Here is a 12,894-nt window from a genome sequence, read left to right as displayed (position 1 = left end):
TGATGTTTAATGAGCAATTAACTCCTCCAGCTCATCAGTTTATAAGATGAGCCCATTTCTCCTGCCGATGTGTTTTCTACAACCGCTGATAAATCAAATATATCCAATCCGGATTTTTATCCTCTCCAAACAAGAACTTCAGTTAAGGACTATCTACAAATTCCATGGAAAAAGAACTTATCAGTTTATATTCCAGATGTACCAAGAGAGTACATAATGTATCACTGAACCAAAGGAAAGCACTAATAGGCATTTCTCTCAAGCCGCGTATTATAGTCCGTCCTGCAGATAAGGACTGATCTATTGTGATACTTGACAAAGCTTTATATGAATGGGAAGTACTTAGGACTCATTCACACGACTGTGATTTTGGCACATTACGGCTGCGTGACACGCGGTGAACAGAGTCGGTGAAAATAAATGGACTTACATTGATCTTTTCACATTAGCATGTAAGTATGTACGCCAAAAATCGCAGCATGCTCTATTTTTTTTCCCCACGCATGAGCCCTATACATTTATATGGGCAGCGTATGCAACGTTCTCCCTACGCCCATACTCTTTCTAATGTCTCATTTCCTTCTAGTTTTCCGTTTCTAATAGATTGGGATGGAAAGCCCAATGGAGGCTATTGACTGTTGCAAATAAAAGGCAACTGTCGCTCATATAGAATGACGCCTTTCTGATCTCAACTGATTGGCCATCACAAATATCCCATTTAAAGGGGTTCTCCAGTTGTAAACAATTATGTCCTAGCCTCCGGTTAGGCATCAATAGTAAATCTATGGGAGTCTGCCACCGGGGACCCCCACTAATCAGCTTAGACAGCTCTGTACCCACTGCAGTCTATAACTGGACAATCCCTTTAAATCAACTTAGAAGTTAAAACGACCCTCCAGCTTTGGAACAAATTTCTGTCCCGGCACCCGGTGGGTGGGATATATTACTTGCTATCGTTCTCAGCCGATGTCCCTCTGGTCCGCTGCTTTAGGATCCTGTTTTCAGGTGTCCAAGACGGCCACTGCTAGTTTTTAGCTACCTAATGCACACTGCACTGCTCTCTGACCAGCACTGACCACATGAGCAATTGCTAGCCAATCAGAGAGCAGGTATTGTGCAGTGGTAGTCTAACACTACCAGTGCACTTTTGGGATTAGGTAGTCGGAAGATTGTATCAGCCATCTTTGGGGGACTGAAACCAAGATTCAAAACAGGAGGAACGTTTATACAGAAGACCAACAGCAGGCCGTACAACTGCCTCCTCTGATTCCTGGACAAAACTTTGTCCTGAAACTAGCAACGGTACTAAAGCTACATGGGTAGTCCCTTTCAGGTTGTCTATTGTACACACATCCCTATGATAATTGAGCTGTGTAGCTTCATCATACATTGTTACACAGACTAAGGCAGTATTGATAATGGAAATATATGATACATTACAAGCGCTTACTGTTTTACAGAAAACATATGGCATTTACAAGTTGTAGCGCTCTGCGAGTTCATCTGGGTTGGAGAGAGGTCTAAAGCTCGCTGTCAGCATGGGATAGCTGGCTTCACGTCCCTTTGTTTCTTTAACTTTATAGTTCACATTGTAATATTTTTATGTCTGAAGAATGGATTTATAACCACTGTGAAGCATTCACAGAAATAAGTTGTAAACACCCACAGTATAGGGAGGGCAAGGAAGGGGCGCTGTTCTGTGACCCATTTGTGGATTGCATTAGTATCTTCAGAATTCTACATTTTTCTGGCTAATAAAAATGTGTTTTATGTTACAATTCCAAAAAAGTTGGGACGTTGTGTAAAATGTAAGTAAATGGGAAGAAATGCAATGATTTTCAAATCTCATGTAGCCATATTTCATTCACTGTAGGACATAGAACCCATATCAGAAAGTGAAAGGCGGACATTTTTCCATGTCATTTTAAAAAGTGAGCTTTTTAGAAATTGATGGCAACAAAACATCTTAAACCAGTTAGGACAGGGTTAACAAAAGGCTGGAAAATGGTACCAATGAAAAACAGCTGGAGTATAAATTTTCTGGTAAGTCACATGTCTGTATAAAAAGGGCATGTTAGAGAGGCAGAGTCTCTCAGAAGTAAAGATAGAGGCTCACTAATCTGTTAAACTGTGTCTAAAAACAGTTTCGGAAAAATGTTCCTCAATGTAAAATTGCAAAGACTTTGAATGTCCCACCACTACATAATATCAAAAGGTTTAGGGAATCTGGAGTAGATCATGTTCTCAAGGGACAAGACTGACTGCCAGTATTGGAGACTCGAGATCTACGGTGCTCTCGGGCGGTACTGCATTAAAATCAGGCATGATTCTGTAATGCAAATTACTGCATGAGCTTAGGAATACTTCCAATCCAAAAATGCAAGTTAAAGCTGCAAAAAGAAGCCATATATTAACAACATTTAGAAAAGTCAGCGTCTTCTCTGGGCCAAAGCTCATTTAAAATGGACTGTGGCAAAATGGAAAACTGTTCTGCAGTCAGATCAATAAGAATTTGAAGTTCTATTTAGAAACGGACGCAGTGTCCTGCGGACTCCAGAGGAGAGGGACCAGCTTGTTATCAGTGCGCCGTTCGAAAGCCTGCATCTCGAATGGTATGGGATGCATTAGTGCCCATGTCATGGGCAGCTTACACATATCAATGCTGAGCAGTATATAGGGGTTTTAGAACAATATATGCTCCATCCAGACATCGTCTTTTTCAAAGAAGGCCTTGCATAGGTTAGCAAGACAATGCCAAACCACATACTGCATCCATAACAGCATGGCTTCACAGAAGAAGAGTCCGGGTGCTGAACTGGTCGCCTGCAGTCCAGACCTTTCACCAATAGTAAACATTTGGCACATTATAAAATAAGAAATCCAGTCGACGACCCTGGACTGTCTAGCAGCGAGAACCCTACATCAGACAAGAATGGGACAACATTCCTCTCCCAAAACTGTAGCAATTGGTCTCCTCGCTTCCCAGACATTTACAGACTGTTGTCAAAGGAAGAGGGGATGCTACACAACGGTAGACACGGCCCTGGCCCAACCTTTTATGAGATGTGTTGCTGCCATTAATTTTCTAAATGAATTTACTTTTTTAACCCCTTAAGGAGATGGCCTATTTTGGCGTTGAGGACCAAACGATTTTTGCTATTTTTTCATCTTCATTTTTCAAAAGCCATAACTTTTTTTATTTTTCCGTCGACGCGGCCGTATAAGGGCTTGTTTTTTGCGTGGCGGACTGTAGTTTTTATTGGTACCATTTTGGGGTACATAAACTATATTGTAAAACTTTTTTTTATTTTTATTTTTTTATGATCGTAGGGAGAGAAAACGCATCAATTCTGCCATAGATATATATATTTATTTTTAAAGCGTTAATTATGCAGCATAAATGACACACTACACTTTTTTCTGCGGGACGATACAGTTAAGATACCAAAATTCTTATTTTTTTTTTCCCACTTTTCCACAATAAAAACCCTTCTTTTGGAAATTATAACTTTTTTTTTTCTAAAATCACTGCATTCAAAGTGCTATAACCTTTTATTTTCCCATGAATGTAGCTCTCTCTGAGGGCTTATTTTTTTGCGAGATGAGCTGTAGTTTGTATTGTTACCATTTTGGGGTACATAGGTTTTTTTTTATCACTTTTTATTGCGTTTTTTTCAGAGGCAAAATGCTAAAAATTAGCATTTTGCCTCAGTTTTTTTAGAGTTTTTTTTTTACACTTTTTGCCATGCAATTTATTGTACGTGTCGTTATGGACGCGTCTATACCAAACGTGTGGGATTTTTTTTTAATGCTAATATGAGAAAAACTATTAAAGGGTAACTTTTTTTTTTTTTTCTACATTTTTATTTTTTGTACTTTATTTTTCTTTTTTTTTTTTTACACCATTTGTGTCCCTCTGAGGAACTTACAGTGCAGCACTAATGATCGCTACAATAAGGCATGGCAGGACTTCTCTCCTGCCATGCCTTATCGCTTATTATAGCAATCTTAGGCAATGGCAATACAGGACGCCGGTATCTGGCGTCCTGTTGCCATAGCACGCTCCCTCTGTGAACTCTTTCCCTGCCGTAATCTACTTAGATCGCGGCAGAGAATGGGTTAGCAGCGGGTGGGCGCAACTCTGATGCACCCCCACTGTCGCAGCAGGAGGCCGGCTACTAGTGACAGCCGGCTCCCGCTGCGGGATAGCGTGAGATCTGCTATGATCTCGCGCTATCCCTATGCCGTAAGGGTACGTCATTTTGCAGGAAGTATCCCGCTCCCATGACGTACCCTTACGTCATGGGGAGGGAAGGTGTTTAAATGTGATGGAGAAATGTCTCCCTTTCCCCTTCTGATATGTTCTATCGTGAATGAAATATATGAAATTTCCAAATCATTGTGTTCTATTTTCCTTTTATATTTATTTACATTTTACACCATGTCCCAATTTTGGGGGAATTGGGGTTGTATGTTGGTTAGGCTACTTCCACATCGACGCCGCAGCAGCTTCTCCTGGGGTCCCGACACCGTTTCTCTTCATCTTCTGGCTGGGGATTGAAAAATCCCCGCCTCCTGGAAGCGCTGGCTGTGATTGGCTGACGCTTAGCCAATCACAGCCAGCACTCAAATGGCTGTTATTGAGCAAATCACAGCTATTCATGGAGTGCTGGCTGTGATTGGCTAAGCGTCAGCCAATCACAGCTAGCGCTTCCAGGAGGCGGGGATTTTTCAATCCCCAGAAGATGATGAAGAGAAACCGTGCCGGGGATCAAGAAGAAGCTGTAGCGGTGCCGTGGACACCACATGCGACTTTGTAGCACTACAATATTGTGGTATCACCGCGAGAAACCGCAGCGATATTGCACGGACCAGCGATGTGATATCGCTGCGAGAAACACCATGTCGCTCGTGTGAACGAGGCCCAATAGATCCATCTTTTTTTTCCCTTGAAAATAAAAACAAAACACAATCTGATGTCTGATGCAAACAAGCAAATGGTTTAGTTTTTTGTCAGATCCATTAAACGGATTTGCGAAGTGAAACGGTGGATTTTTATGTGGATTTAGTAACCAAGTCTGCATCAAAAAGTCTGCTACTCATATGAATGACACATTGTAAAGCTACTTCGTAGAAAAAAAGGGAAGTGTCACACTGACGTGGAATCTATGTCGGGTTTAACGCACAAGAATTAGATGAAGCTAATATCCTCACGGAAATCTGCTGCAGCAGAAATGCAAATCTGTGGAGAAATCTGCATTAAACGCACGGACTTCTGTCTTGCTTTCTTGGTTCTCCATTGAAGTGCGTGTGAACATAGCCCAAGTATTCTGCATCGGAAGCAAGGAAGTGGCAATATGTATTTTTATGTAATATTTACATTTGTCTGTTGTGTTGTGTTTATGTATCATTTGTCATGTTGTATTTCATTGCAACATTCGACAATGTAGCAATATGTGCGGGAGCATCAGTAAAAGAACTCTCCCTTGTTGACTGTAGACTTGTGTTTTCTCCCTTGCTTCTGGTGCTCCTCGGCTCCCCTGTTGGATGCACAGTGTACTGCAGGATCTGTGAGCCCAATCGTGTCATTTTCTCTCTTCCTTCCATTGTCTGTGGTGTCATTTCCTTAGCTGAATTGTGACTGAGAGCAGTGCTGCCTCGTACCTTTTAGCAGACTCGCTGGCAATGGGACGTGTTTATCCCTTTTCCTGGAGATTATCTGTGCAAGCGCTCTCTGACAGTTACAATAACAAGGGCTGTGCGTTGTGTTTCCCAGAGAAAGGGCCCTCTCTGCTGAAAGATGTATAGCACTAATTAGAAATACATAGCATCCGGCCACATGGCAGCTTTCTCCTCACCGCCCGCTTCCTGCTTTCAGACAACTTTGATGACAGTTGGTTTATATTTTCCATGAGTATAATGTTCTCTGAGAAACAAGAGAATGTGTCTGAGATCAGTGGGAAGACCTGGTAATTTATGGCCTTCCTCTACCCAGGTAGATTTATTACCTGTGCAGAAAGTCGGGAGTAAATCAGTCTGTGCCATGTGCTGCCCATTGTCACGCAGACATCAGAAGGGTTCTAAGTTATCGATTAGGTGGAACTGGTTCCCCGACAACTAGGGTACCACTACGTGGCATTTTTACGCACAAGTCAGTGTGTACGTTATATAGTTACCGCACAATGCGTTTGTGTACTTAGTTCTTGCCTTCAATTAGACCCCATGGTGCCACACGAGGGTTACGTTTTTACTACTTCAAATGGTATATAATGTCAAATCATCACAGGACAATATACAAAATTAATCATGTGAATGAACCCAATCAAATGAATGGGTTAATTTCCTGTGTGAGTCCATATCGGAAAAAAAACTGCACTGGAAAATCATCCTTGAGAATATATACTTGGGCAATCTTCTTTTTTTTTTTTTTTTTAATAGATGGGTTAATTCAGTAAGCGGACTACAAGGGGTGTTCTGCTGCTAAAACCCAACTAGATCAGCTGTAATCTGAGGGTGTGCTGAAGCAATATAGATCATACTAACCAGTTGTGACCACTTGCAACTCGCACTGTGACGCCATTGACCTCAAATTACAATTTGCATGAAATGAGGATTATAAAGACAGACAAACCTATCAAGATATACCGGTAGACAGAGGGCTACTGTGTAGGTTGTCTATTATTGGAAGTTGCTTGCAGGTCTAGCATCTGTGTTTTGAGAGACCCAATATATTTTAATGTGTAATATAAGTGATAGCTAGGAGAGAGTAAAGGTCCTGCTGAAGTGGTAGCTAGGAGAGAGTAAAGGTCCTGCAGTTGTCAGAAGTGGCCTCCTTTGGTAACTTTAGAATTTGTTGGTGCTGGAGAGTAATGGAAACGACAACCAATGTTTTTCTCCTCCCCCAATGTATGACACCTATTTATGTATCCTTTTTTCTTTTTTTTTTTCTTATAGATGGACATTTAGAGGGCTACCGTTCTGCAGTACAGGAGCAGGCGACCTTTCTGGGCCTTGCAATGTTCTCCCTTCTTGTAAATAGATGCATCCAGTTATTGACAATCCTACAAACCAAACCTGGTGGAAAAGGTAAGAGGATTCTTAAGATTGTACTGTTCTCTATAACCTTTCATACAGTTTTAAATGAGTTTTTTTTTTTTTTTTGTTTTGTTTTGTTTTTCAATCAGCTGATGGAACAGAGGGTGACATGAAAGTGAAAGTTTCTTCTTTTCCATCTGATTTAAAAGAGCTTCTGCCTAGTGTCAAAGTTTGGTCAGACTGGATGCTAGGCCACCCTGAGACGTGGAATCCACCACCCAGTCCACTGATGAGCAGCAAAGAGTAAGTTCTGCATATCTTGTGTCCACTGTGCAACCTTATTTTAGAGCTTGGATACCATGAATATGGGAAGTGACACATGCTGTCTAAAAAGAAAAGTATTAGGCCGCCTGCAGACGGCCGGGTCAGATCTCGCAGCGGGATGCGGACACGTGCCCCTGCACAGCCCTGCGGCTCACCCGCTCCCGGCATATTCTCTCTGCGCTGTGTGCCGGCTTCCGCCCAGCCGGCGCATGTGCAGAGAGGAGACGGCCCATCACCACTGACATTTCTGTGCGGGCCTCTGCGAGACCCACACAGAAATAGAACTTGCTGCGATTTGTTTTCCACGCATGTGTTCATGCGGACAAATCATGCGTGGAAAACATGCGTTATCAAGAGCAATCCTATGGCAGCGGGCACAGGCGGGAATTCTGCGGGAAATCTCGCTGCGGAACGTCCGCCCGTGTGCAGGGGGCCATACTCTGATTCTGTCAAGTACATACTAAAATGCTACATGGTATTTGACACATCCATTTTATAACTGAATACTGTGTAATGTTCCCATCCAAGGACTGCCATTTGTAGTGGTGGTATTTTTTGTTTTCTTTCTCCTTTTCCAGCAACCTTTTTTTTTTATTTTTTTTTAATTTTTTTGTGATTCTTTTTAAGGTCTCCTGCAGAAGGGCGGAAATTCTGTGGCGGCATTCCCCACAGAATTTCCGCCCGTACACGCCTGCGTAGGATTGCATTACAATACGCAATCCTATGCAGACGGCCACGGTTTTTCTGCGAGAATACACGCACAGAAAACAAACCACGGCATGCTCTATTTCTGTGCGGGGCTCGCAGAAACGTCACTCCCCGGCCGCTGGCTCCGCTCTGCGCATGCGCCGGCAGCCAGCACATGAAAAAGCCGGAGCTGCGGGAGCGGGTGAGTTCCGCGCTGCTCTCTGCAGGCGCTCGGGTCGGGTACAGCTGCGAGGATTCTCGCAGCCGGACCCGACCCGGCCGTCTGCAGGCGGCCTAAGGCTGGGGCTTCTCAGCCTTATGGTTGGTAAAAGTCATATGACTATCTTCTGATTTGCTCTGCAATTTTTAATCTCATTGGGAAACTTTAGAGCTTATACACAAACTGAGATAATGCATCAATTTTATCACAACTCAGAGGTGACACTGAACCCTAACCTAAATCTAATGATTGGTAGGAGGTTTTGCTAGTAGTAAATGGATCCATGTACGTTTTCTATGGTATAGATCAGGGTGCACAACCAAGTGCCACAGTAAAAATTAAAGGGGACATTTATGAAAAAAAGATATTTTTGGTATATTTTTGCAATTCTATCTCTGAATAGTTTGTTTTAGATGCATGAATTTATTTTTGTCCAGCAAGCACTAAAGCTAGGTTTCGTACACGGATTCTGAAATATGTATAATTTTTAAAATTTGTCTTAAATATGTTATCCACCTAAATTTAAATAAGATTTATAAAATTGCATAAGGCTGGTTACACAGAGTGTTCATCTTCCATTTTTGTACCATTCTTAGGGTCATTGATGGTTTTTTTTGTCCATAGTAGACTGTAGGACATCAAAAACTCAAGAAAAATATATTTTACAAAATGTCAAAACAATAAAAAAAGCCACCTAAAAGTGTATGTTCTTGTGGGTCAGAAATTCTGTGGAAAATCTGCATTTCAAATATCTTTGGACAATTAAAAAGACAAAATATTTCAGAAAAATTCTGCACAAAATTCGCAGCTGGATCGATATGCAGTATGCATTTGAAAGACTATGGAAAACTTTGTGGATGAAAAATTAAAGTCCTTGCAGAAAAAAATGCATTGAGTTTTCTTTATCATGCATTTAAAAAGCTTCATAGTTGCTTAACAGGCTCTCCTACATTCAAGTTTTTTTTACTGTACATTTTGCCCCCACAAGGCGTGTTCCTTTGCCTGTGGCAAACAAATGAAATGGCTGATTTAGTTCCACATTTATTCTATTTCCAGCAGAATTGTGCAGTGTTTCACACATCTCCTCACATATTTCACACGCACTTACACACCTGCCCATTGACTTCTATGGGGAGCTTTGGTGTGCAAATACACAGATAAATAGAGCATGTCTGTTTTTTGGGGTGTTTTTGTTTTGTTTTTTCTTTTTTAACTCGACCGAAACGCAATTGCAAAATCCGGAAATGTAAATGCACCTATGGAAATTATTGGGTTCTTCTCTCTGCAGGATTTCTAGAAAGACCTTCTTTTTATCACTCCTTTCTAGGTTTAATGTTCCTTCAAAAGCGGTAATTACTATTACCTAACCATGAGCAACATTTTAAATATAGCTATCCTGCATGGCAGCCTTGTAAAACAAAAAAAACAAAACCGTGGTTCCTGACTTGTGGTTTGTACTTTGAAATGTCAGAGCTCGCCCAAAGTTGGGTTCATACTAGTTTAAAAATAGCAGGTGCTAATTTCGGGTTAGTGACTTCCATAACTGATAAATCCTGCGCATCAGTCATTCTTTCTATTCTCTGTGAAGAATAATGTAAAGATACCAGAACTGCTACTGTTGCTTGTCAGATTTCTTTCTTTGTGGAGTGGAATGGGTGTTGCAAAAATCAGTGCATGCCGGTGTGAATTTGTCATTGTTCTGTTTGTGGTTACTTGCTGACTTGACGTTCTAAAGACTCACAAGCTAGATTTCACATCACATTAACCCTTTGCAATCCAATTTTGGATTCAGGGTTTCCTAGGGGGTTTTCTCTTTCTGCCATTATACAGTGGTGCCATCTGCTGGCTAGAGCCAGTACTGTGGTATGGGACATGCTGGAGGGGCCCCCCGACATCGGAGCTGAACAGGCTATAATCAGAATGTCTTTAGACATCAGACAGTGGATTGGAAAGGGTTAACCTACATTAAGGGTACCTGACCATAGGGGATATTTGCTGCAGATTTTCATAAACTAATACACAGTAAAATCTGCATGAGTTGCATTGCAAAGTCTGGAATCCATGCCGGAACTTCTCATGGAAGAATTGACATGCTGCGGATTTCAAAATTCTTACCACAAGTTAATTGCCGCACAGAAAACATCCACAGTGTGTAAATGATTGTTCTAATCTCATCTGTTGCTGGTACTGTATTACACAGTGGATTTTCTGCATATTATATGAAGTGTGTACTTATACCTTAAAGTTTGGATATTTTAGTTTTGTTCTATTAAAAAGACAAAAAACTCAGCTAAACTCAAAAGTTTGAAGATAGTTTTAATCCCTTGGAGCTATCGGATATATATTTACAGCGCTGCAGCGATATAGTTAGTGCAAAACTGCCATGAATGTACATCACTGGGATGGGGCTGCAATCACACCGTTGGCAGCAAGTATCAGCTGTATAGTTCAAGAATGGAGAGAACTCCAGTTCCAGCCTTTTTTCTTCAGATGCCACAGTCGCAATTGACACCTCCGAACAAAAAGAAAGGGGTCTCACTCCGTTGCCCCAACCATGCCACCATGACACAAGCTTAGAGTGCTGGTGAGTTTTCATAGTAGCCGGTGGCCTACTGAATGCCCTCGGGTATGCCATCTTTGTACACCCCTGAGGCCTTGCTAGAGGCAGGGTCTATTAGGATGCATAGAATGGTAGAATTGGAAGGGACCTCCAGGGTCACCTGGTCCAACCCTCTGCTCAGTGCAAGATCACTAAATCATCCCAGACAGATTTGTCCAGCCTTTGTTTGAACACTTCCATTGAAGGAGAACTCGTCACTAGAGATGAGCGAGTATACTTGCTAAAGGCAATTGCTCGAGCGAGCATTGCCTTTAGCGAGTACCTGCCCGCTCAAGACTGAAGGCTCGGGTGCCGGCGGCGGGGAGGGAGCTGCGGGGAGGAACGGAGGGGAGATCTCTCTCTCTCCCTCTCTCCCCCCCGCTCTCTCCTGCTGACTGCCGCTACTCACCGCTCCCCCGCGCCGGCACCCGAACCTTAAGTCTCGAGCGGGCAGGTACTCACTAAAGGCAGTGCTCGCTCGAGCAATTGCCTTTAGCGAGTATACTCGCTCATCTCTACTCGCCACCTCCTGTGGTAACCTGTTCCACTCATTGATCACCCTCCCTGTTAAAGTTTTTTCTAATATCTAATCTGTGTCTCCTCCCTTTCAGTTTCATCCCATTGCTTCTAGTCTTTCCTTGTACAAATGAGAATAGGGCTGATCCCTCTGCACTGTGACAGCCCTTCAGATATTTGTAGACAGCTGTTAAGTCTCCTATCAGCCTTCTTTTTTGCAAGCCAAACCTTCCCAGATCCTTTAACCGTTCCTCATAGGATATGGTTTGCAGACCACTCACCATCTTGTTAAGTCTTCTCTGAACTTGCTCCAGTTTGACTGTCTTTTTTTTTTAAAGTGGGGTGCCCAGAACTGGACACAGTATTCCAGATGAGGTCTGACTAAGGAGGAGTAGAGGGGGCTAATTACCTAATGTTATCTAGACTCTGCTTCTCTCAATACATCCCAGAATTGTGTTTGCCTTTTTGGCTGCTGCATCACATTGTTCACTCATGTTCAGTCTATGATCTATCAGTATACCCAAGTCTTTTTCACATTTCCTGCTGCTTAGCTCAATTCCTCCCATTCTGTATGTGCTTTTCTTCATTTTTCTTGCCCAGGTGTAGAACTTTGCATTTCTCTCTGTTAAATGCCATTCTGTTAGTCATTCCCCACTGTTCAAGCTTGTCTAAATCTTTTTGAATCCTTTTTCTCTCTTATCTAGTATTAGCTATCCCTTGTAGCTTTGTGTGGTCCGCACAACACCCTAATCAGTTTCCATTCAATTCCCTCCTCCAGATCATTTATCAAAATGTTGAACACTGGGCCTAGGACAAAGCCTTGTGGTACCCCACTTGACACATTCTTCTAATTGGATGTGTGGCCATTTATGACCACTCTTTGAGTACGATCACTCAACCAATTGTGAATCCTCTTAACAGTTGCCTTGTCAATTCCATGTTTGGTAATTTCTTGATCAGAATGGTATGAGGCACTTTGTCAAATGATTTACAAAAATCTAAATATGCTATATCCACTGCATTTTTCTGATCAACGCAGTCGGTGATTCTGTCCTGGAAGGAAATTAGATTTCTCTTGCCTAACTTGTTTGTTAACCCAAGCTGACACTAGTTAATTACTGCATTCTCATCCAAGTAGTTGCATACATGCTGTTTAATAATTTGTTCAAAGATCTTTCCTGTTGAAGAAGTCAGGCTCACAGGCCTGTAGTTTCCTGGTTCCACCTTTATTCCCTTTTTTGCCCTTCTCTAATCTTCTGGGTTTTCTCCTGTTCTCCAGGAATTTTTAAAGATTATGGCTATCATTGTTATGCTGATAGACATAATATACACTTTAATACTTCTGTATTGAAATGCATATCAGCAATCAAGAGAATGCAAGGTTAAAGGGGTATCCCCATCCCAGGATTTTTCATAGCTGAGATGGGAAACTGCGGATGTTTACTGAAGTGAATAGGAGTTACAGAAACTGTAAGGCTGCTGCCTTGGCTGTTTCTGTAACACCTTGTAAGGT

The 12,894-nt window shown here is 42.0% G+C and overlaps 1 protein-coding gene across 1 annotated transcript in view; it reads left to right on the top strand.

Annotated features, from left to right (window-relative positions):
- The window catches only part of SMG6 (SMG6 nonsense mediated mRNA decay factor), a 224,529-nt gene that overhangs the window by 67,540 nt on the left and 144,095 nt on the right, over nucleotides 1-12,894 (top strand). Inside the window, exons 11-12 of the mRNA XM_066599701.1 lie at nucleotides 6,955-7,086; nucleotides 7,185-7,338. Coding sequence (XP_066455798.1) covers nucleotides 6,955-7,086; nucleotides 7,185-7,338 — 286 coding nt within the window. The remainder of the gene's footprint in view (nucleotides 1-6,954; nucleotides 7,087-7,184; nucleotides 7,339-12,894) is intronic.

This window comes from Eleutherodactylus coqui, chromosome 4 (genome assembly GCF_035609145.1).
Source record: "Eleutherodactylus coqui strain aEleCoq1 chromosome 4, aEleCoq1.hap1, whole genome shotgun sequence".
NCBI lineage: Eukaryota > Metazoa > Chordata > Amphibia > Anura > Eleutherodactylidae > Eleutherodactylus > Eleutherodactylus coqui.
This window is presented reverse-complemented; position numbering and strand designations above follow the sequence as displayed.